This window comes from Coregonus clupeaformis, chromosome 21 (assembly GCF_020615455.1).
Source record: "Coregonus clupeaformis isolate EN_2021a chromosome 21, ASM2061545v1, whole genome shotgun sequence".
NCBI lineage: Eukaryota > Metazoa > Chordata > Actinopteri > Salmoniformes > Salmonidae > Coregonus > Coregonus clupeaformis.
Window position 1 is genome coordinate 17463981 of NC_059212.1, and position 23641 is coordinate 17487621.

Consider the following 23641-nt stretch of genomic DNA (forward strand, 5'->3'; position numbering starts at 1 on the left):
TACCATACTCTCAGCATTGTTGCAATGAAAATGTTACCATAACCAGTGAAAATACATCTCCTACACCTGTCAACAGTTAACCAAAATGTACACTTTTATAAATATAATACATTTAATTATATTTATTGACCTTTAACTGAGAAAACAGAACATATTTATTATTTAAAAAATAAAAATAAATCTGCATGCTTAGCTAACTAGGCACAAAATAATATTAATAATATATTGATGACAAAATACAGTAATTAGACTTTCATATTTAAGACCAATGCACTCCCTCTCCTCTGTCTTCCCCAAAGTAAACTGGAACATCATTCTAATGTTCTAACAGTCCTGACAGATACTCATCTAAACATTTAGTCAACCATTTATTCTACCTGAATGTATTCAACACACATAAAAAGGTGTAATTGCAGAGAGGGGTTTTGAGCATGGGGCTGCTTTCACAGCGGTGCAAGTTAGTTAGTATGAGGTCCAGTGTTCGTGGGCTAGGTGGGGTGTTGGCTCGGCCAAATTAAAGACTCAACTATTAAGCAAAAAATGTGACATTCATCAACCAACCCATGCACAAATAGTTTACTCATATATGACTAAATCAAACAACTCCTTAACGACATTCTACAAGACGCAATTGCATATTTTCAAATTAAAATCAAACCAAACTAATCACGTTATTCTAATGTATTCTCTTCATGCGCCAATCTACTGTATATGTTATATTCATGTCGCAATAAATCAATGCTACAAATTTGAACAAAAGAAGAAGAAATTAAGTTGGCAAGTCATTATGCCTCCATTTGACAATGTACATTTGCGAAATTAACCATTAAGCCTTTATCTCACAAAACAATTTAGACTACAATTTTTTTTGCACATTGATCCTTGATTGCACAAAGAAAACTGGCAAAAACTCTAACCAAGTGCAACCCACGTCCAAAACTATAGTCATTTTGCTTTTTATGTAAAAAAAAAAAAAAAAAAAAAGATGCAATATAGCAGGGTTCTTCAATTCCGGTCCTGGAGGGCCAAAACACTTCTGTTTTTTATTTATACCTGGTAGTTAATTGCACTCACCTGGTCACAGGTCTGAATTAGCCCCTGATTAGAAGGATAGGATGAAAAACAGAGGTGTTTCGGCCCTCCAGGACCGGAATTGAAGAACCCTGCAATATAGGGTCAGTGTGCAGAAACAACACTGTGACAATGACTAGCTGTGTTAACAAACTGTATCAGTGGCTGGTTAAAGATAGATACATGTTGAATCAGGAGGAGTTATTCAATATTACCAGTTAGCCCTTAATTAGAAAATAAATGTCTAAGAAATGTTATCACAAATCAGTGTTGATTAACTATGTCATCTCATAAGTTTGTGTTACATGTAACCAGCCTCTAGCTGGTTAGTCAAAAACAAGCTGGTTAGTCAAAAGTTCATGCACAATCTGTGTTTGTATACTGCTAAGATGCTTCGATTTCATATACATTACTCTCATTTGACAATGAAGAAATATGTCCTCACAATAACTGGAATTAAACGTTTCAATTTCTTTCAAATGAGAACTACTTTGTGTAACATAGGCTTTAATTCCTTTGGATTTGAAGGATCTTAAAAAAGTTTGAGAAATGCATGGACTAGACTTAAATACATTAAACACTCTCTTAATCATTTGTAATACCTAAGGATAAACAGACAAAGGAAAAAACACATGAAAAAACAAACAGTTACTAACAAATACACAAAACAAATGCACTTGAAACGGCCCCATGCACAAGCATGTCCCAACAGGATAAGTTAGATAAGGCTTTAGCAGTGGGGAATGGAATAAGACTGGTGAGTGCGACTTTAAAAAATGTATGATTTCTTATGTACCAAGTGAATAATATAGCAAACACCGAGACACACTCCCACGGCAGCAAAGTCTGCCGAAAGACATTCCTCTGGCAGCCTTGTGCACTGCATCTCCCCACTAAAACGTCAGATGGTAAAAGAGTAAGGCAGCTGTTAGCTTCTGTCAACTAAAAGTGCATCTCCGAACATATCCAGTCAAGCCCCCCCCCCCACCCCCCTCCACATTCCCCCTGTCAGGGCAGATGGAGAGGCAATGCACTTGACTGGTAACAGCTTGGATCAGCAGATATTTCTTTTTGCTTTCGCAATGACTGCTTGCTTCAGCTTTCACAGAACCTAAGCGTGTCACAAATCATCGCCAGCGAAACTGGGCAGCATCAGGGCCGAATTGTCCTGGTCTCATCTTTCTCCCGTGTTTCACTCTATTTCCAGTCCTTCTTTGCCTGAGTCTGTGCCTGACCGGTGCCATTTTTAAAGGCCATTGACGCAACTGCAGAGAGTTAGGGGCCTTGCGCCACTAGTTTTGATGAGTTCACTGAAGATTCAAAACAGTAAAAGGGTTAATAGTTATGTTGAATCACAGTCAGGCTTACTGTATCTTCATATTTCATGTAAAACTTGCAATTTACTCTTTACGTAAACTTTTCTTTTACTTTACGTTACATTTTAAAATGTCATGGAACATAAACTACTGTATCACAATGCTCTACAATTTATAACATCTGAATTGATGTTATTAAGCTGATTCTTACCTCAGTTCAGATTCCGTCAGGTTAAAAAATGGACAAAAATGATTGCTAGACCAATATTCAACAGCATTACAAGGGCAACCAGTATTGAGTTAGGACCCTGTGAAGTAGGAAAGACAACGATTCAGGAGAACATTTCAGAAACGGCATTTTTAAAGTTAGCTAGGCATTATCACTGAAAATATTAGACTACCTTTGATGTTTCACACATTGTTCTGAAATGACACATTTCTTTCTCTTTGTTTCAGTTTTCCCATTTTCATCATCATACAGTATGAGGTACTTACTGACTCTTCCTCTACGAAATCCGTGGTGATCTCCAAGCTGGCTTGTTTCCTAGTTTCTGCTAGGCTTTTTGGCTTATACGAATCTAGTTTCTTAAGTCTTGACTCAGGTCTGCTTTCTTTGGATACCGACTTTGGCGCTATAGGTTTTGGGGTGGGTGTCCTGTACTGCGCCATAGGTTTTGCTGGTGGTGGCATCCGGGCGAGGGCGGACGGGGTAACATGCTCCTCTCCTTCCTCAGGTTCGTCTGGAGGGATCTTCACGTCTGCCTTCACGTAGTAGCCGTGGTACTCAGTGTCAGTATGCAGCTGTCCATTGCCAGGGCTGGCAGGGACCGACTCCCCCATTTTGAACAGTTTCGGTTGAGGCAATTCCTGTCTTACTTCCTGTTTCAACGATGTCTTAGACACTGCCTTTGTGATGACCGGGAGCTGGCTCTCTGCTGTGGGGGTTTTGTTCTCTTTTCCTGGCTTGGGGGCGAGCTTGCTGAAGAAGCTCTTCTTGGGCTCCGGGGTAGGTGCTGGCGGGGGTGTTGGTGGGGGAGAGGACTGTGGACTCGCGGTGGGAGAGTGGTCTGGGGTTGTGCCTTTACGGTAGAAATGAGGGCTACTTGAAGGGGACTTCTCTTTCTTCTCCTCTTGGACAATAGGTTCAATCGGTTCGTTGAACCTCTGCTTTATATAATCAGGGCCTAGAAAATGGAAGGACATTATTATCATGATATACAGTCCTTTTATCTATACTTAGTCAATTTGTAGCATGTACACAGTGATCTAATATCACAATGTTTGAATTAATGTGGTGTGTTTATATCACTATCAACAAACACTCAAGTATTTAGGGCTGAATCCCAATTTGAGATATAGATATAAACACACACCTACATATTATTTTGTGTTGCTTTTGGTGAATCATAAATGCACATTTATTCACTGTCAGTTAGCTCATGGTTAGGATGCCTTTTCTGCATCCATGATTTCACATATCGAGTATTTGTTCCTTAATGGAGTTTCAAAGCTTCCCCAGTTGGTTTATGATTCCTGTTAAAGGTTCCAAGCATTCTCGACATTCTCCTGACCACTGATGAGGCCAACGCTGTAACACAGCTGACACGAGCTCGCAAGCCAACAAAGTTAACACATTTCTGACGCAAGCAGTGTTATCAAATGGAATCCTGGTTCATAATATTACATTTGTTCTACTATTAATAGCAAGTGCTAAGATCACTTACTAAATCTCTACAAGCTCAGCAGTTGTTCATAAAAAAGCTAATCAAAGCACAATGATAAATAATTCTTAAGACATTTACGGGGCATTAAGAAAAAAGTTATAAGGAATGATTGAAATGAAATAGATTACAGCTTGCAGGCAGGCAGGCTGGCTATTGAACAGGTTGGCTGGTTATGGAACATGGTTGTTAGGAGTCAGTGATATACACTATCCTGATGTCAGGTCAAGTGTCAAAGGTTTAGCGAGGCTATATGGGCCGGACCTGAGAAAGACCATGTGGTAAAAACAGGAACGCTCAACAAGCATAATAATATAAGACCACTGACCTACATGCATACAGGAGTTGAACATGCATTAGACCGTAACACGAACACTCATCACACTGAAGAACCACCCTCTCCCAAAACTAAGCAGGCTGACAAAAGTACCGATCTCTATATTTAAATAATTATCTTGCAGAAAAAAATTAATTCATTTGTAGAAGAATATGCTGTACAGTATGTACGTAGACATACACTACCAGTCAAAAGTTTGGACACACCTACTCATTCAAGGGTCTTTCTTTATTTTTTACTATTTTTTTCATTGTAGAATAATAGTGAAGACATCAAAACTATGAAATAACACATGGAATCATGTAGTAACCAAAAAAGTATTAAACAAATCAAAATATATTTTATATTTGAGATTCTTCAAATAGCCACCCTTTGCCTTGAAGACAGCTTTGCACACTCTTGGCATTCTCTCAACCAGCTTCATGAGGTAGTCACCTGGAATGCATTTCAATTAACAGGTGTGCCTTCTTAAAAGTTAATTCGTGGAAAATGTCAAGAACTTTGAAAGTTTCTTCAAGTGCAGTTGCAAAAACCATCAAGCGCTATGATGAAACTGGTTCTCATGAGTACTGCCACAGGAATGGAAGACCCAGAGTTACCTCTGCTGCAGAGGATAAGTTAATTAGAGTTACCAGCCCAAATAAATGCTTCACAGAGTTCAAGTCACAGACACATCTCAACATCAACTTCTCAGAGGGGACTGTGTGAATAAGGCCTTCATGGTCGAATTGCTGCAAAGAAACCACTACTAAAGGACACCAATAAGAAGAAGAGACCGGCTTAGGCCAAGAAACACGAGCAATGGACATTAGACTGGTAGAAATGTGTCCTTTGGTCTGGAGTCCAAATTGGAGATTTTTGGTTCCAACTGCCGTGTCTTTGTGAGACGCGGTGTGGGTGAACAGATGATCTCCGCATGTGTAGTTCCCACCGTAAAGCATGGAGGAGGAGGTGTTATGGTGTGGGGGTGCTTTGCTGGTGACACTGTCAGTGATTTATTTAGAATTCAAGGCACACTTAACCAGCATGGCTACCACAGCATTCTACAGCGATACGCCATCCCATCTGGTTTGGGCTTAGTGGGACTATCATTTGTTTTTCAACAGGACAATGACCCAACACACCTCCAGGCTGTGTAAGGGCTATTTTACCAAGAAGAAGAGTGATGGAGTGCTGCATCAGATGACCTGGCCTCCACAATCCCCCGACCTCAACCCAATTGAGATGGTTTGGGATGAGTCGGACGGCAGAGTGAAGGAAAAGCAGCCAACAAGTGCTCAGCATATGTGGGAACTCCTTCAAGACTGTTGGAAAAACATTCCAGGTGAAGCTGGTTGAGAGAATGACAAGAGTGTGCAAAGCTGTCATAAAGGCAAAGGGTGGCTATTTGAAGAATCTCAAAAAAATATATATTTTGATTAGTTTTTTGGTTACTACATGATTCCATATATGTTATTTCATAGTTTTAATGTCGTCACTATTATTCTACAATGTAAAAAATAGTAAAAATAAAGAAAAACCCTTGAATGAGTAGGTGTGTCCAAACTTTTGACTGGTACTGTACATCGATGCCACAGAAACATGTTCACTCTAATACAAAATATTGTACTAATAAATCTGACACTTGCTGTCCCAAAAAACAATGACCTTTTTGTCTGACGATAAAAAAGTCCCCAAGGTAAATTATACTAATTATATTCCTCCCTAAATAGATTAGCATTTTAACATTTGCATATACATCTGCCCCAGACAGAAAATAAAGAGAACCCCATAACCCAGACACAAAGGAAATTGGACAAAGGGGATTATAACAAGGGGCTGTGAGATAGATAGATGCTGGGGTCTAGTTGGGTATGTTGGGTTACCTGGCTGATGGAAGTTGGGGGACAGTTCCCTGGCCACTGCCCTGGCGATGTCAGAGTCCTGACTGGCTGACTGACCGGCCTGGTCAGCAGCGTCACCTTTAGTCCTGGCGTGAGCCGTTCTGGATGAATGCAAAGCAGAATAAGAGCTGGTTAGATTGGGAAGGGTACATACCGGGGTTCAAATAGTATTTGTTTCCTTTTAAATACTTTGAGCGTTTGTTTGAGCATGTTGTTTGAGAGTGCAAGATCAGCAGGGTTTGGGACTATTCTATTGGTTTCATTGCTCCAGACAAGCCCAATCAGACACAGCTAAATTATAACAAATATTTCAAATACTACTTGAAGCCAGGTCTAAGAGGGTGCAGAAGCACTGCATGCCTCTGGGCCTTCCAGACAGACACTGTCTTTAGTGGCTTATAGGGGGGAGAGCTCAGTGATGCTACAGTGTTCCCAATAAATCATGTTGGAGCAACAGCTTCTTCCAACATGAAATCATATTAGAAGTAGTTAGATAATTAAATAATACAAGTGAATGGTTATCATACAGTCTCACACTCTTAGCAGTAAAACAAATATTGCAAACACTAAATGGTTTGACATGCCATATCCACTGTGTGATATTCTATAGAAAGCATTGTAATTCATCAAAACCATTATTTTTGTCATTTCTGATTAAACTTTTTTTCAACTTAGATACAGTGCATTCGGAAAGTATTCAGAGCCTTTGACTTTTTCCACATTTTGTTACATTACAGCCTTATTCTAAATTGATTAAATTATTTTTTTCCTACACACAGTACCCAATAATGACAAAGCGAAAACTGGTTTTTAGATTTTTTGGCACATTTATTAAAGATAAAAAACAGATACCTTATTTACGTAAGTATTCAGACCCTTTGCTATGAGACTCAAAAATGAGCTCAGGTGCATCCTGTTTCCATTGATCATCCTTGAGATGTTTCTTCAGCTTTATTGGAGTCCACCTGTGGTAAATTCAATTGATTGGACATGATTTGGAAAGGCACAAACCTGTCTATATAAGGTCCCACAGTTGACAGTGCATGTCAGAGCAAAAACCAAGCCATGAGGTCGAAGGAATGGTCCGTAGAGCTCAGAGATCTGGGGAAGGGTACCAAAGCAATTCTAAAGCATTGAAGGTCCCCAAGAACACAGTGGCCTCCATCATTCTTAAATGGAAGAAGTTTGGAACCACCAAGACTCTTCCTAGAGCTGGCCATCCGGCCAAACTGAGCAATCGGGGGAGAAGGGTCTTGGTCAGGGAGGTGACCAAGAACCCGATGGTCACACTCTGACAGAACTCCAGAGTTCCTCTGTGGAGATGGGAGAACCTTCCAGAAGGACAACCATTTCTGCAGCACTCCACCAATCAGGCCTTTATGGTGGAGTGGCCAGAAGGAAGCCACTTCTCAGTAAAAGGCACTTGACAGCCCGCTTGGAGTTTGCCAAAAGGCATCTAAAGGACTCTCAGACCATGAGGAACAAGATTCTCTGGTCTGATGAAACCAAAATGGATCTCTTTGGCCTGAATGCCAAGTGTCACGTCTGGAGGAAACCTGGCACCATCCCTACGGTGAAGCATGGTGGTGGCAGCATCATGCTGTGGGGATGTTATTCAGCGGCAGGGACTGGGAGACTAGTCAGGAAAGATGAACGGAGCAAGGTACAGAGAGATCCTTGATGAAAATCTGCTCCAGATCACTCAGGACCTCAGACTGGGGCGAAGGTTCACCTTCAAACAGGACAACGACCCTAAGCACACAGCCAAGACAATGCAGGAGTGGCTTCGGGACAAGTCTCTGAATGTCCTTGAGAGGCCCAGCCAATCTAATATCTCTGGAGAGACCTGAAAATAGCTGCGCAGCGACGCTCCCAATCCAACCTGACAGAGCTTGAAAGAGTCTGCAGAGAAGAATGGGAGAAACTCCCCAAATACAGATGTGCGAAGCTTGTAGCGTCATCCCCAAAAATACTCTAGGCTGTAATCACTGCCAAAGGTGCATTAACAAAGTACTGGGTCAAGGGTCTGAATACATATGTAAATGTGATTTTTACGTTTTCTATTGTAATAAATTGCTACAATTTCTAAAAACCTGTTTTTGCTTTGTTGTTATGGGGTATTGTGTGTAGATTGATGAGGGATTTTTTTTTTTTACTCCATTTTAGAATAAGGCTGTAACATAACAAAATGTGGAAAAAGTCAAGGGGTTTGAATACTTTCCGAATGCACTGTATACACTATATATACAAAAGTATGTGAACACCCCTTCAAATTAGTGGATTCGGCTATTTCAGCCACACCCGTTGCTGACAGGTGTATAAAATCGAGCACACAGCCATGCAATCTCCATAGACAACCATTAGCAGTAGAGTAGCCTGTACTGAAGAGCTCAGTGACTTTCATCGTGGCACAGTCATAGGATGCCAAGTCAGTTCGTCAAATGTCTGCCCTGCTAGAGCTGCCCCAGTCAACTGTAAGTGCTGTTTTTATGAAGTGGAAATGTCTAGGAGCAACAACGGCTCAGCCACGAAGTGGTAAGCCACACAAGCTCACAGAACGGGACGGCCGAGTGCTGAAGCGCATAGCGCGTAAAAATCGTCTGTCCTCGGTTGCAACACTCACTACCGAGTTCCAAACTGCCTCTGGAAGCAACGTCAGCACAAGAACTGTTCGCCGGGAGCTTCATGAAATGGGTTTCCATGGCTGAGCAGCCGCACACAAGCCTAAGATCACCATGCGCAATGCCAAGTGTCGGCTGGAGTGGTGTAAAGCTCACCGCCATTGGACTCTGGAGCAGTGGAAACGTGTTCTCTGGAATGATGAATCACGCTTCACCATCTGGCAGTCCAACGGACGAATCTGGGTTTGGCGGATGCCAGGAGAATGCTACCTGCCCGAATGCATAGTGCCAACTGTACATTTTGTTGGAGGAGGAATAATGGTCTGAGGCTGTTGTTCATGGTTCAGGCTAGTCCACTTAGTTCCAGTGAAGGGAAATCTTAATGCTACAGAATATAATGACATTCTAGACGATTCTATGCTTCCATTTTATTGCAACAGTTTGTGGAAGGCCCTTTCCTGTTTCAGCATGACAATGCCCCTGTGCACAAAGCTTTGGTCCATACAGAAATTGTTTGTTGAGATCGGTGTGGAAGAACTTGACTGGCCTGCACAGAGCACCGACCTCAACCCCATCGAACACCTTTAGGATTAATTGGAACGCCGACTGCGAGTCAGGCCTAATCGCCCAACATCAGTGCCCAACCTCACTAATGCTCTTGTGGCTGAATGGAAGCAAGTCCCCATAGCAATGTTCCAACATCTAGTGGAAAGCCTTCCCAGCAGAGTGGAGGCTGTTATAGCAGCAAAGGGGGGACCAACTCCATATTAATGCCCATGATTTTGGAATGAGATGTTCGACAAGCAGGTGTCCACATACTTTTGGTCATGTAGTGTATGTGTTTACATTCACTTCCTTTCTCTCAAGTAAAATCGTTTTTTCAAAACAAACCATTTACATGCAATGACATACAGAATACCATAATATACTTATTTATAATTATCATGATGTATTTCAATGGTACAATGACACAAAACCTTCAAGGTTAGTTCAATAGTGTTTCTTTATAAACAGCTCAATAAGAGGTAGTTGGTTTTACGTCTGTTTGTTTAAGTGTCCTTCAGGGACTCTGAATACAGAGGAGTGCAGGAGGATTCACACTGTGTCTCTTGAACTGAATGTTTTACTTCAGACATGTTTGACACAGATGAAGCTCACAAAGACTAAACATTTGCTTTTTCAACCTTCAAGATTGTGGACCTTCCCTTTTTCAACTACTGATTATGAAAGCGCATTTCACCAACTTTAAGGGGCACATGAATACAGAACCTTAGTGTGCATTGAGGATAGTTTGTATTACAGTGGGGGAAAAAAGTATTTAGTCAGCCACCAATTGTGCAAGTTCTCCCACTTAAAAAGATGAGAGAGGCATGTAATTTTCATCATAGGTACACGTCAACTATGACAGACAAATTGAGAATTTTTTTCTCCAGAAAATCACATTGTAGGATTTTTAATGAATTTATTTGCAAATTATCGTGGAAAAAAAGTATTTGGTCACCTACAAACAAGCAAGATTTCTGGCTCTCACAGACCTGTAACTTATTCTTTAAGAGGCTCCTCTGTCCTCCACTCGTTACCTGTATTAATGGCACCTGTTTGAACTTGTTATCAGTATAAAAGACACCTGTCCACAACCTCAAACAGTCACACTCCAAACTCCACTATGGCCAAGACCAAAGAGCTGTCAAAGGACACCAGAAACAAAATTGTAGACCTGCACCAGGCTGGGAAGACTGAATCTGCAATAGGTAAGCAGCTTGGTTTGAAGAAATCAACTGTGGGAGCAATTATTAGGAAATGGAAGACATACAAGACCACTGATAATCTCCCTCGATCTGGGGCTCCACGCAAGATCTCACCCTGTGGGGTCAAAATGATCACAAGAACGGTGAGCAAAAATCCCAGAACCACATGGGGGGACCTAGTGAATGACCTGCAGAGAGCTGGGACCAAAGTAACAAAGCCTACCATCAGTAATACACTACGCTGCCAGGGACTCAAATCCTGCAGTGCCAGACGTGTCCCCCTGCTTAAGCCAGTACATGTCCAGGCCCTTCTGAAGTTTGCAAGAGTGCATTTGGATGATCCAGAAGAGGATTGGGAGAATGTCATATGGTCAGATGAAACCAAAATAGAACTTTTTGGTAAAAACTCAACTCGTCGTGTTTGGAGGACAAAGAATGCTGAGTTGCATCCAAAGAACACCATACCTACTGTGAAGCATGGGGGTGGAAACATCATGCTTTGGGGCCGTTTTTCTGCAAAGGGACCAGGACGACTGATCCGTGTAAAGGAAAGAAAGAATGGGGCCATGTATCATGAGATTTTGAGTGAAAACCTCCTTCCATCAGCAAGGGCATTGAAGATGAAACGTGGCTGGGTCTTTCAGCATGACAATGATCCCAAACACACCGCCCGGGCAACGAAGGAGTGGCTTCGTAAGAAGCATTTCAAGGTCCTGGAGTGGCCTAGCCAGTCTCCAGATCTCAACCCCAGAGAACATCTTTGGAGGGAGTTGAAAGTCTGTGTTGCCCAGCGACAGCCCTAAAACATCACTGCTCTAGAGGAGATCTGCATGGAGGAATGGGCCAAAATACCAGCAACAGTGTGTGAAAATCTTGTGAAGACTTACAGAAAACGTTTGACCTGTGTCATTGCCAACAAAGGGTATATAACAAAGTATTGAGAAACTTTTGTTATTGACCAAATACTTATTTTCCACCATAATTTGCAAATAAATTCATAAAAAATCCTACAATGTGATTTTCTGGATTTTTTTTCTCATTTTGTCTGTCATAGTTGACGTGTACCTATGATGAAAATTACAGGCCTCTCTCATCTTTTTAAGTGGGAGAACTTGCACAATTGGTGGCTGACTAAATACTTTTTTTCCCCACTGTATGTGCAATTGGCTTTGCCTCATGTAGACAGCTGACAGTCTCACAGACAGTGAATCATTGTGAATAAGGAGAACTTCATATGCATATAGTGTCGTTGTGCTGTTGAATGAATCATGCCATAACTCTGTTATAGAGAGAATTGTTGTCACGAGTTACAAAGCCAGAACCCAGAAGCAGACCAGGACAAGGTAAGTTGAAACGAAGGTGAGTGTTTATTTACAAATTCAAGAGTGATGCTGAGTAATCCAGGGAACAGAGCGGGCGGCGTTGATTAGTTGTTGGGGGTGCAGTGGTTGATCCGATCATGGCTCGGCAGCCGCCGACCACCAGGCAGAGGTTGGATGAAGGTTCCGGACGAGTGACTGCAGATGGAACAAAACGGAGGTAAGTAAACAACAAACCAACAAGGTGCAAAACAACAAAACTAACGCTAGAAGCTCTAAGACTGATACTCTGGTAAACCTACTGTTCATGGCTAACGATCCGGCAGGGAATGGATGTTAGGCCAGAGCCTAAGAAGGGTGATGATCAGGACCAGGTGTGCAGATTGCTGATGGGATGCAGGTGCGGAAATCAAGAGAGCTCCCCGGAGCGTTCCAGAACCCTCGGGAAACTGGAGATCACGAGCAGAACAACTAGTCCACAGACAGGACCCGACTCAGACTGCCGGGATCGTTACAGTACCCCCCTCCGACGAACGCCACCGGGCGGACTCCCGGAGCGCCAGGATGGAGGCGGTAGAAGTCACGGATGAGGTCAGCATCTAGGATCTGTCGCCGCGGAATCCAACTCCTCTCTTCAGGACCATACCCCTCCCAGTCCACGAGATACTGGAAACCCCGGCCCCGCCGTCTGGAATCCATGATGCGTCGCACCGTGTAGGCAGGACCACCTCCGATCATCCGAGGAGGAGGAGGAGGAGGCGGAGGAGGCAACAGAGGACTGAGGAAAACAGGCTTGAGGCAGGAGACATGAAAGGTGGGATGGACTCTGAGCGTCCTCGGGAGTTTGAGTCGAACTGCCACCGGATTGATCACCTTCTCCACCACAAACGGACCAATGAACTTCGGTATCAACTTCCTAGACTCAGTCCGTAAAGGAAGATCCCGTGTGGCCAACCAGACCCTATCTCCGATGGTGTAGGTGGGAGCGGGGATCCGGCGACGATTCGCCTGGAGCTGATACCGGTCCGAAACTCTAAGGAGTGCCTTTCTGGCCCGATGCCAGGTCCGGTGGCAACGACGAATATGGGCCTGAACAGAAGGCACTGAGAGCTCCCTCTCCTGAGAAGGGAACAAGGGCGGTTGGTAGCCATACAGGCACTGGAAGGGAGACATCCCAGTGGCAGATGTAGGGAGAGTATTGTGGGCATACTCAACCCAAGGCAACTGAGAGACCCAGGAGGTGGGGTTGGAAGAGGCCAGGCAGCGAAGCGTGGATTCCATCTTCTGGTTGGCTCTCTCCGCCTGACCATTAGATTGGGGGTGAAAACCAGATGTGAGACTGACTGTAGCTCCAATGGCCAAACAGAAGGACTTCCAGACAGCAGAGGTAAACTGAGGGCCACGGTCGGAAAACGATATCACTGGGCAACCCGTGGACCCTGAAAACCTCCCTAACCAGGATCTCGGACGTCTCCGAGGCAGAGGGAAGCTTGGCAATTGGCACAAAGTGGGCGAACTTGCTGAATCTGTCCACGATAGTCAGAACGACCGTGTTCCCCTCAGAAGCGGGCAACCCAGTGACAAAGTCCAGGGGCCAGATGCGACCATGGTCGCCGGGGAATAGGAAGGGGGTGAAGTAGTCCAGAGCTGGGCCGATTGGTACTCTTATTCTGCGCACACACTGGACAGGCAGCAACATAACCCCGAGTATCCTCGGCCATGGCAGGCCACCAAAAACGTCTGCGAAGAAACGCCATCGTCCGAGCCACGCCAGGGTGACAAGCCATCTTGCTGGCGTGGGACCATTTGAGGACCGCAGGACGAACCGACTCAGGCACAAACAACCGACCGGTGGACCGTTACCGGGACCGGGCTGCGTCCGAAGAGCCGCCATCACCTCCTCCTCAATCTTCCACCTAACAGCTCCCACGACGCAGTTCCGGGGGAGAATTGTCTCGGTCTTGGACCCACTCTCCTCCGTCTTGGAGAACATCCGAGACAAGGCGTCCGCCTTGCCGTTCTTAGATCCAGGTCGGAACGTCAGGGAAAAAATTGAATCGTCCGAAAAACAACGACCACCTGGCCTGACGGGAGTTGAGACGTCTAGCCGATTGCACGTAAGCAAGATTCTTGTGGTCAGTCCAGACAATAAACGGCTGCTCCGCCCCTCCAACCAGTGGCGCCACTCCTCCAAGGCAAGTTTCACCGCGAGAAGCTCCCGGTTACCCACATCGTAATTCCTCTCCGCAGGCGAAAGGCGACGAGAGTAGTAGGCGCAGGGATGGAGTTTACTGTCCGTGGAGCATCGCTGCGACAGGATGGCGCCAACTCCCACATCAGACGCGTCCCACTTCAACGATGAACTGACGGGCCGTGTCCGGTTGAGAGAGAATCGGTGCGTTGGTGAATCGCCTCTTCAAATCCAGAAACGCTCGATCCGCCTCCGGATTCCACTTGAAGCTCCTGATACTGGAAGTCAAGGCCGTTAACGGAGCGGCCACACGGCTGTAATCCCGGATGAATCTGCGGTAGAAATTCGCAAACCCCAAAAATCTCTGGAGCTGCAATCTCGTACCGGGCTGGGCCCATTCCAGAACCGCTCTAACCTTCTCCTGGTCCATCCTAATCTCTCCCCTGGAGATGATGTACCCGAGAAAGGATGTCGTGGTGGGCGTGAAACTCGCACTTCTCGGCCTTCACGAACAGGCGATTCTCCAACAATCGCTGCAGAACCTGCCGGACATGCTGGACGTGGTCGGAAGGTTCCTTCGAGAAGATCAGAATGTCATCCAGGTAAACAAACACAAAGAGACCGATCATATCTCTCAGGACGTCGTTCACCATACTCTGGAATACCGCTGGAGCATTGGTCAGTCCAAACGGCATCACCTGATACCAAGTGACCCATCGGTGTATTGAAACCCCGTCAACCACTCGTCTCCCTCTCTGATCCGGACCATGTGATACGACATTGCGTAGGTCTAGCTTGGTGAACACCGTAGCACCCTGTAAGGAGTCGAAGGCAGAACTCATCAAGGGCAGGGGATACTTGTTCTTGACCGTGATGTCATTCAACCCCCGATAATCAATACACGGTCGAAGAGAGCCATCCTTCTTACCCACAAAGAAGAATCCTGCCCCCAGGGGTGATGACGAGGGACGAACGAGACCAGCAGCTAGGGACTCCTTGATGTAGGTCTCCAAAGCCTCACGTTCAGGGCGGGAGATACTGTATAACCTTCCCTTGGGGTAGACAGCTCCAGGGAACAGGTTGATGGCACAATCATATGGTCGGTGGGGAGGGAGTGACAGAGCCTTCTGCTTACTGAACACTTTCCCCAAATCGTGATATGTCTCGGGAACCAGGGACAAATCTGGGGGTTTAGCCTCAATCACCTGACTGGGAACCGAATGGGGACAGGCAGTCTTGAGACAGTTAGCATGACAATCAAGGCTCCAACTCGTTACCTTGCCCGTCACCCAATCGAACGTGGGATTGTGTTCCTTCAGCCAGGGGTATCCAAGGACCAGAGGAACATGGGAAGACGGCAGAATGAAGAATGAAATCATCTCCGAATGATTCCCCGACAACAGCATCTTAACCGGTTCAGTCCTCATCGTGATACGTGCCAGACTACTGCCGTTCAGAGTGGTCGCTTAATGGCTTCCGGCAATTGCTCCTTGGAAAGCCCCAGCTGTTCCACCAACTCGGCATCAAGAAAGCTTCCATCGGCACCTGAATCGATAAAAGCGTTAATCGCTAAGCTCTGATTCCTGTTCACAAGGGTAGCCGGGAAACGGGGTCTGACAGAGGTACTGAGAGGTTGAAACTGGCTCGCTAAAAGTCCTCCCAACTTTAGCGAGCCGGGCAGTTTGACGACCGCCGGGAACAAGTGGAGATGTAATGTCCCGAGCTACCACAGTAGAGGCAGCAGTTGGTCTTACGTCTATGTTGACGCTCCTCCTTGGTTAACCCGTGCCGCCCCACTTGCATGGGTTCAGAATCGGGAGAGAGGACCTCTCCACTAATCCTTTGTGGTGGAGAATGATCGACGTGTTCTGGTCCACCACCCGACCCGACTGGGAACTGAGAAGCTGATCGATTGGACGGACCCCATTGCTTCTCCCTCCTTCGCTCTCGGACTCGATTATCCACCCGAATAGACAAGGCTACCAAGCTGTCCAGGTCACTAGGCTCGGATAGGAGATCAACTCATCCTTGAGCTGCTCCGACAGACCCTGGTAAAAGGCCGCTTGCAGAGACTCCTCATTCCACCCACTCTCCACAGCCAACGTCTTGAACTCGATCACGAAGTCGGCCACGCTGCGAGTTCCTTGGTGAAGCGAAAACAGGCGCCTAGCTGCGTCCCTCCCTCGGACGGAATGGTCGAAAAGCTTCCTCAGCTCGGCCGTGAACCCCTGGTATGAAGCCATGCAGGGGTCTTGTCGTTCCCAAACGGCTGAAGCCCACTCCAGCGCTCGACCACGCAGCAACTCAATCACAAAGGCTATCCTAGCCTTGTCTGTGGCATAAGAGTAGGGCTGTAGATCGAACACTAACCCACACTGCATAAGGAAAGAACGGCATCTTCCCAGCTCCCCCTCATATTTATCCGGCGTCGGAACCTTGGGCTCACGGAAGGACACCGCTCCAGACGCGGCAGGCGAGATGGGTGAAACCGGTAGTGGATCCTCCACCGGAAACTGGCGCTGGTTCTGGACCTCCGTCAGACCGGTAGAAAGGTTCCGAACTGCCAACGCGATCTCCTGTAGCTCCGTGCTATGATGGCCCAACATCTTCTCCTGATGGGTAATGGCATGGCGAACAGAGTCCAGGTCCGCTGGGTTCATTACTGGCCGGATCGTTCTGTCACGAGTTACAAAGCCAGAACCCAGAAGCAGACCAGGACAAGGTAAGTTGAAACGAAGGTGAGTGTTTATTTACAAATTCAAGAGTGATGCTGAGTAATCCAGGGAACAGAGCGGGCGGCGTTGATTAGTTGTTGGGGGTGCAGTGGTTGATCCGATCATGGCTCGGCAGCCGCCGACCACCAGGCAGAGGTTGGATGAAGGTTCCGGACGAGTGACTGCAGATGGAACAAAACGGAGGTAAGTAAACAACAAACCAACAAGGTGCAAAACAACAAAACTAACGCTAGAAGCTCTAAGACTGATACTCTGGTAAACCTACTGTTCATGGCTAACGATCCGGCAGGGAATGGATGTTAGGCCAGAGCCTAAGAAGGGTGATGATCAGGACCAGGTGTGCAGATTGCTGATGGGATGCAGGTGCGGAAATCAAGAGAGCTCCCCGGAGCGTTCCAGAACCCTCGGGAAACTGGAGATCACGAGCAGAACAACTAGTCCACAGACAGGACCCGACTCAGACTGCCGGGATCGTTACAATTGTACGGATACTTACATAGTTACAATGAGGAGTACAACAAGTTGTAAGGGAGAGTGGGGTAAGTTCAGCCAAAGCGTAAGTTAAGCCAACCCTTGTTTCTAGGAAACCATACACAGAATTACTAATTTGACCAAATATTTAGGAAGATGTCATCATTTCATAGAGTCTGTGAAGGAAGAAACCACATGGGAAAAGTCCTAACCAAGTTTAGGTCCCCCCCAAAATAATTCACCAAGTCAAATTAATTTGTGTTAGAGGTTTCATGATGCTTGTATCTAAACCAAAGTAAATAATTTAAAGATTGTTCTATACATCAGTTGGGGACTCTATAAGCTTCAATATGAGGTCCTAAACCTAGCATCAAAGTGCATATTTGTAGCTGTGTGGGCTAATATAGTCTAAATGTTTGCCTTGAGCCAATGGCCATGTGGTAAATTTAGCAAATTGAAGTGTTTTTTTCCCAGGCGTAATGAAAGGGATTATCACTGGGACATAAGATAACACTCGGGCCTGTCCAAATAAATGTGTAGGCAGCTCAACTTACCCTGTCCCGCAGCTCAACTTACCCTGTCCCGCAGCTCAACTTACCCTGTCCCGCAGCTCAACTTACCCTGTCCCGCAGCTCAACTTACCCTGTCCCGCAGCTCAACTTACCCTGTCCCGCAGCTCAACTTACCCTGTCCCGCAGCTCAACTTACCCCTGTCCCGCAGCTCAACTTACCCTGTCCCGCAGCTCAACTTACCCTGTCCCGCAGCTCAACTTACCCTGTCCCGCAGCTCAACTTACCCTGTCCCGCAGCTCAACTTACCCTGTCCCGCAGCTCAACTTACCCTGTCCCGCAGCTCAACTTACCCTGTCCCGCAGCTCAACTTACCCTGTCCCGCAGCTCAACTTACCCTGTCCCGCAGCTCAACTTACCCTGTCCCGCAGCTCAACTTACCCTGTCCCGCAGCTCAACTTACCCTGTCCCGCAGCTCAACTTACCCTGTCCCGCAGCTCAACTTACCCTGTCCCGCAGCTCAACTTACCCTGTCCCGCAGCTCAACTTACCCTGTCCCGCAGCTCAACTTACCCCATAGCTGGGGTAGGTTGTGCCAAGAGATAACTTTTTTTGGACAAGCTATGTTTTCTAAACTCTAATGTTTACATGAAATCTGATTATTTCCAGGGATAGACAACATTCTGAAATATATGTAGATATCTTTGTTAGAAAGAATACTATATTTCCCTTGGCGGAGTGATGCTGAATGTAAAAATAGGCTTAACTTACCCCACTATCCCATACTCATATTATTATCATCATGGAGTCATGATACGATTTAATGTGGGCTTCCTTAAAGCTTTGAAGCCTGTGAGCATAGGCTATACTACATCACATGGCTTGGGGAGAAAAGAGAGCGAGCGAGGTCAAATTGAAAAAAGGCAACTTAAACCAAGTTTAAGAAACTTTACTGGAAGCTTGTTAGCAAGTCTAAGGAAAGTTCTGAGGAAAGGTGTGATAAACAAACTCTCCAACACCTAGTCCCAACCAGATAGACTGAGTAGTCCACCAGATGATAGTGGGTGGTGGGACAGAGATGGGCTAATGTATCAGCTCAGCTGCTGCTGTATTCCTGTAAGCTGTTGATAAGCCAAGTCCTGCCTTGCCTTATTTAGTCAGAGCTCAGTGCTGACTGACACACTAGAGGCTGTTGGCCTCACATGTGAGCAGGGCATAGCTAGCACACACCTCTACTCCCTCCCTCCTTTGCTCCCCTGGGCTTCCACCCAGATGACGGAAAAGTGACGCAAGCCGAACCCAGTCCGCACTTTCCAAAGCTCTTACCACACTTATCAACTCAGACACATAACAGTCTTCAAAGACTGAGACCTTAATTTTAGACATTCTGCCACTGAGGGACACATTTCTATTTCATGACAGGAGGAGTTGTTGTGGTGGTGAGATATGAGAGCCTAGATATGAGAGCCCTCATTAAAATTCATACAGATGCCAGAAAATCAGGATAAAGAACATGCTAATGAGTGGTTCTCATCAGATAAGAAGATTATGAGGAAAGGGGGGATGGGTGGGCAGGATATGGCAATAAAGTGACTATTTTGATACTTTAAATAAATATGGGTGGGTGTTTTACATGGTAGGATATCATTTAATCTCTGTGCATTGCATTCAGTAAGGGATAATCAATGAGGGTCTATGTGTTCTCTGGAAAAGAATGCACAATGTGGAAGGTGTGTTCCACCATGCATTAGCGGAGTGGAACTAACCTTCCACGGAGTTGCATTATTTTCCAGAGAATGCATAGAGCCCTGAGTTGATTACCCCTTTTATACCATGGCTATAAATAATAAACATATTTGCCTCTAGAAATGTATTCATTTGCCAGTAGAAATGTGACAACATCCACTGAAGTAGCTAGTAAGTTTACTATCTAGCTACAGTAGTTGCCTTGGTAACCAAACAAACAGACTTGTTAGCTTAGCTAACCAAACCATCATCTTAGCTTGCTATTATGAAAATCGAATTCAACAATGCCAATAATGTTTTTAATTCGACTTTTGCTTTCAAAAGCAGCTCAAAAATAGAACATGTAAGAATGAACTTCATAGCCATTGAATTATATCGTGCAATTATACCGCACGTTATAGGAAAATAATGTACGCAAGAGAATGCCCTTCAAGCCATTGCACCTAAATATAAACAGTACCAGCACCCAAAATGAGTACCGGAACCTATTTCAGTCCAGGTCAAGCACTGATAAGAAACATATTTTATGACGTTTCCACTGGATCAGAGCAAGACATTTTTCCCTTTCACGCTGAGAGGTTATCGAAAGGGAGAGAGCTGGAAAGATTTTTCAAATACATTGATGAACTATTGTAATTCTCAATGGATGTAAAAACAGACTTTGTTTGCTTGCTGTTTGAGGTGAAGAAAACATTACTTTGATAAGCTCCACGGGTCATTAGTGGTGGTGCGTTAAGCCAATCAGAAATACTATCAGATCCCCAAATGGGCACATTTATATGCCTACATTTGCGCACAGGCCAGGTAGCCTATAGGCCTACTTCTATGCGTGCGCGTCCTTACTCAACATTGACAGGAGCGCTCCAAACAAAAGACAATTACTAAATCGACAGAACTTGTAAATGGAATTAAATAAACCAAAACTTGTTTCTCACAAGTGTTGCATAGGTTGTGCACTCTGCAAACAATGTGTCCACTCCGACAGTGAGAACAGGAAGACTGAAATAATAATATTGAATGTATTAAAATAAATGACCGTAACCAAAGTAACAAACATTGTAGATTAGAAATTATAGGAATGAACGGTAAATGTACTACTGGTGATATACGTAATGGAAAATTGATATACACTAACAATCAAATGCAAACAATTCACACAATGAAGTTATGAAACAATGAATGTGCACATATTGGCAGGAGAGAGCGCATTCTGGAGAGTGCATTGTGCATCTGGGCGCATGGTCAATCTGACGTCTGCATTGGCCATGCAGCATTTACAGTGATATGGCCCCAGCAGAAGTCAGGGCATTCATAATTATTGCTCTTCGCAGAACAGTGCAGAGCTGTTGTCAAGGAAGTGAGTTTGTGTTCATACAGGATGTACTGCCTCTACCTACCGTCAACCAATCATGTCAATGCGGAGCTATACAGAGCCCTCCGCATTGTTACAAAATTTGGGAGGCGCATGGCGATGCAGTACAGACCTCGATTTGGCCTCTGCATGCCTCTGGAGGCTCCACAATTGCGTCACACCCTCCATATGGAGCCCTCAACCACATTTTCGAATCAAGCATAAATTGGCTTTTAGTCTCCGCAATGGATTAGTTCACTGAGATGGGCGCAAATATATATATACGTAAGTGTCCTGATTAGTGTATATATATTTGTTACTGCTCAATTAAAACAATCTTGGTCGACCAACAGCCTAACGACCAAACAATTGACCAGTCGACTAATTGGGGTCAGCCCTAGTTGACAGTCAACATTGTTGTCACGCCCTGGCCGTAGAGATCACCTGTATTCTCTGTTTGGTTAGGTCAGGGTGTGATTTGGATACATTCTAGTGTATCTATTTCTATGTTGGCCGGGTGTGGTTTCCAATCAGAGGCAGCTGTCGATCGTTGTCTCTGATTGGGGATCATACTTAGGCAGCCATTTTGCCTACCTATGTTGTGGGATCTTATTTCTGTTTCGGCTTGTTGCTGTTAGCCTTTAGAACTTCACGTTCAGTTGCTTTTGTTATTTTGTCAAGTGTTTATTTAAATAATTAAAACATGTACGCATACCACGCTGCACCTTGGTCCAATCATTTACACAACGAACGTGACAGAAGATCCCACCACCAACGGACTAAGCAGCGTGACCAGGAGGAGCAGACACCCTGGACACAGGTGGGGAAGACATTTTGGACATGGGAGGAGATATTAGCCGGTAAAGGACCCTGGGCGAAGGAAGAAGCCAAGGCAGGAGAGGATCAACGGCGACGCCGACGGTGCCGACCGCGAAGGAAGCACGAGAGGCAGCCCCATTAAATATTTTTTGGGGGGGCACACGGAGTAGAAGGAGGCCCTGAAAGGGCTGACTGTGGAGGAAGAGGAGGCCGCTATTATAGAGGCCCTCCAAGACATGCAGCTCAGCACTCTGAGAGAGGAGATAACTACCTTACGGGGGCTGTTAGCTAAGAGAGAGCAGGAGAGCTCCCTTCAGAGGGAGGCGCTGCAGGAGGCCCACAGGGAGAAGGAGTCAGTGGATGCACGGAGAGAGGAGCTGGCCAGACAACAGGAGGAGCTGAGAGAGGAGTTAACCCTCCAGCAGCAGAGAGCTCAGTCCTTAGAGCAGAGGCTGGTGGAGCCAGGTTTCAGAACAGAGCCAACTCCCCGCACTCGCTTTGAGGAGCGGGTGACCGTGCAGGCACCAGGCTATGCGCTAGCTTTACGCACTGTGCCGCCAGTGCGCCTTCACAGACCGGTACGGCCCGTGCCTGCTCCTCGCACCAAACCAGTGGTGTGTGTCGCCAGCCCGGTACGCCCCATACCTGCTCCTCGCACCAAACCAGTGGTGCGTGTCTCCAGTCCTGTACGGCCCGTACCTGCTCCTCGCACCAAACCAGTGGTGCGTGTCGCCAGCCCGGTACGCCCCATACCTGCTCCTCGCACCAAACCAGTGGTGCGTGTTACCAGCCCAGTGTGCCCCGTACCTGCTCCTCGCACCAAACCAGTGGTGTGTGTCTCCAGTCCTGTACGGCCCGTACCTGCTCCTCGCACCAAACCAGTGGTGCTTGTCGCCAGCCCGGTGCGCCACGTACCTGCTCCTCGCACCAAACCAGTGGTGCGTGTCCCCAGCCCGGTACGGCCCGTGCCTGCTCCTCGCACTAAACCAGTGGTGCGTGTCTCCAGTCCTGTACGGCTCGTACCTGCTCCTCGTACTAAACCAGTCGTGTGTGTCACCAGCCCGGTGCGCCCCGTACCTGCTCCTCGCACCAAACCAGTGGTGCGTGTCCACAGCCCAGTGCGTCATGGGCCAGCGCCCCGCACTTGCCGGGCTCCAGTGATGATCCATGGCCCGAAGCCTCCAGTGATGATCCATGGCAGGAAGCCTCCAGTGATGATCCATGGCACGAAGCCTCCAGTGATGATCCATGGCACGAAGCGTCCAGTGATGATCCATGGCCCGGAGCCTCCTGCGACGGTCAGCTGCTCCACTCCAGTGCCAGAGCAGTCCGCTCCACCGGTGCCTAGTCCAGCTCCGGTCAGCTGCTTCACTCCAGTGCCAGAGCAGTCCGCTCCACCGGTGCCTAGTCCAGCTCCGGTTATCTGCTCCCTACCAGAGCCGGGGCAGTCCGCATCACCGGTGCCCAGTCCGGGTCCGGTTGTCTACTCTTCCCCCATGCCGGAGCCATCCACTCCACTGGGGTCCGAGCCGGAGCCAGACGTCAACCCCTCTCCAGGGTCGGGGTCTCCCACACCAGGGTCCAGACAGGACTTGGTGCATCGCGGGAGGACTGCTGGGCCGGGACCAGACGTCAGCCCCTCTCCAGGGTCGAGGGCTCCTACACCAGGGTCCAGACAGGACTTGGTGCATCGCGGGAGGACTACTGGGCCGGGACCAGACGTCAGCCCCTCTCCAGGGTCGAGGGCTCCCACACCAGGGTCCAGACAGGACTTGGTGCATCGCGGGAGGACTGCTGGGCCG

At 46.5% G+C, this 23641-nt stretch overlaps 1 protein-coding gene across 1 annotated transcript in view; it reads right to left on the reverse strand.

Moving 5' to 3' along the window:
• Positions 1-2062: 2062 nt before the first annotated feature.
• Positions 2063-23641, reverse strand: part of LOC121535259 (junctophilin-1-like) — a 31150-nt gene continuing 9571 nt past the window's right edge. Inside the window, exons 3-6 of the mRNA XM_041842140.1 lie at positions 6311-6429; positions 2883-3571; positions 2599-2695; positions 2063-2381 (exon numbers count right to left, since the gene is read on the reverse strand). Of these exons, the coding sequence (XP_041698074.1) occupies positions 2615-2695; positions 2883-3571; positions 6311-6429 (889 nt within the window). The 3' untranslated portion in view covers positions 2063-2381; positions 2599-2614. The remainder of the gene's footprint in view (positions 2382-2598; positions 2696-2882; positions 3572-6310; positions 6430-23641) is intronic.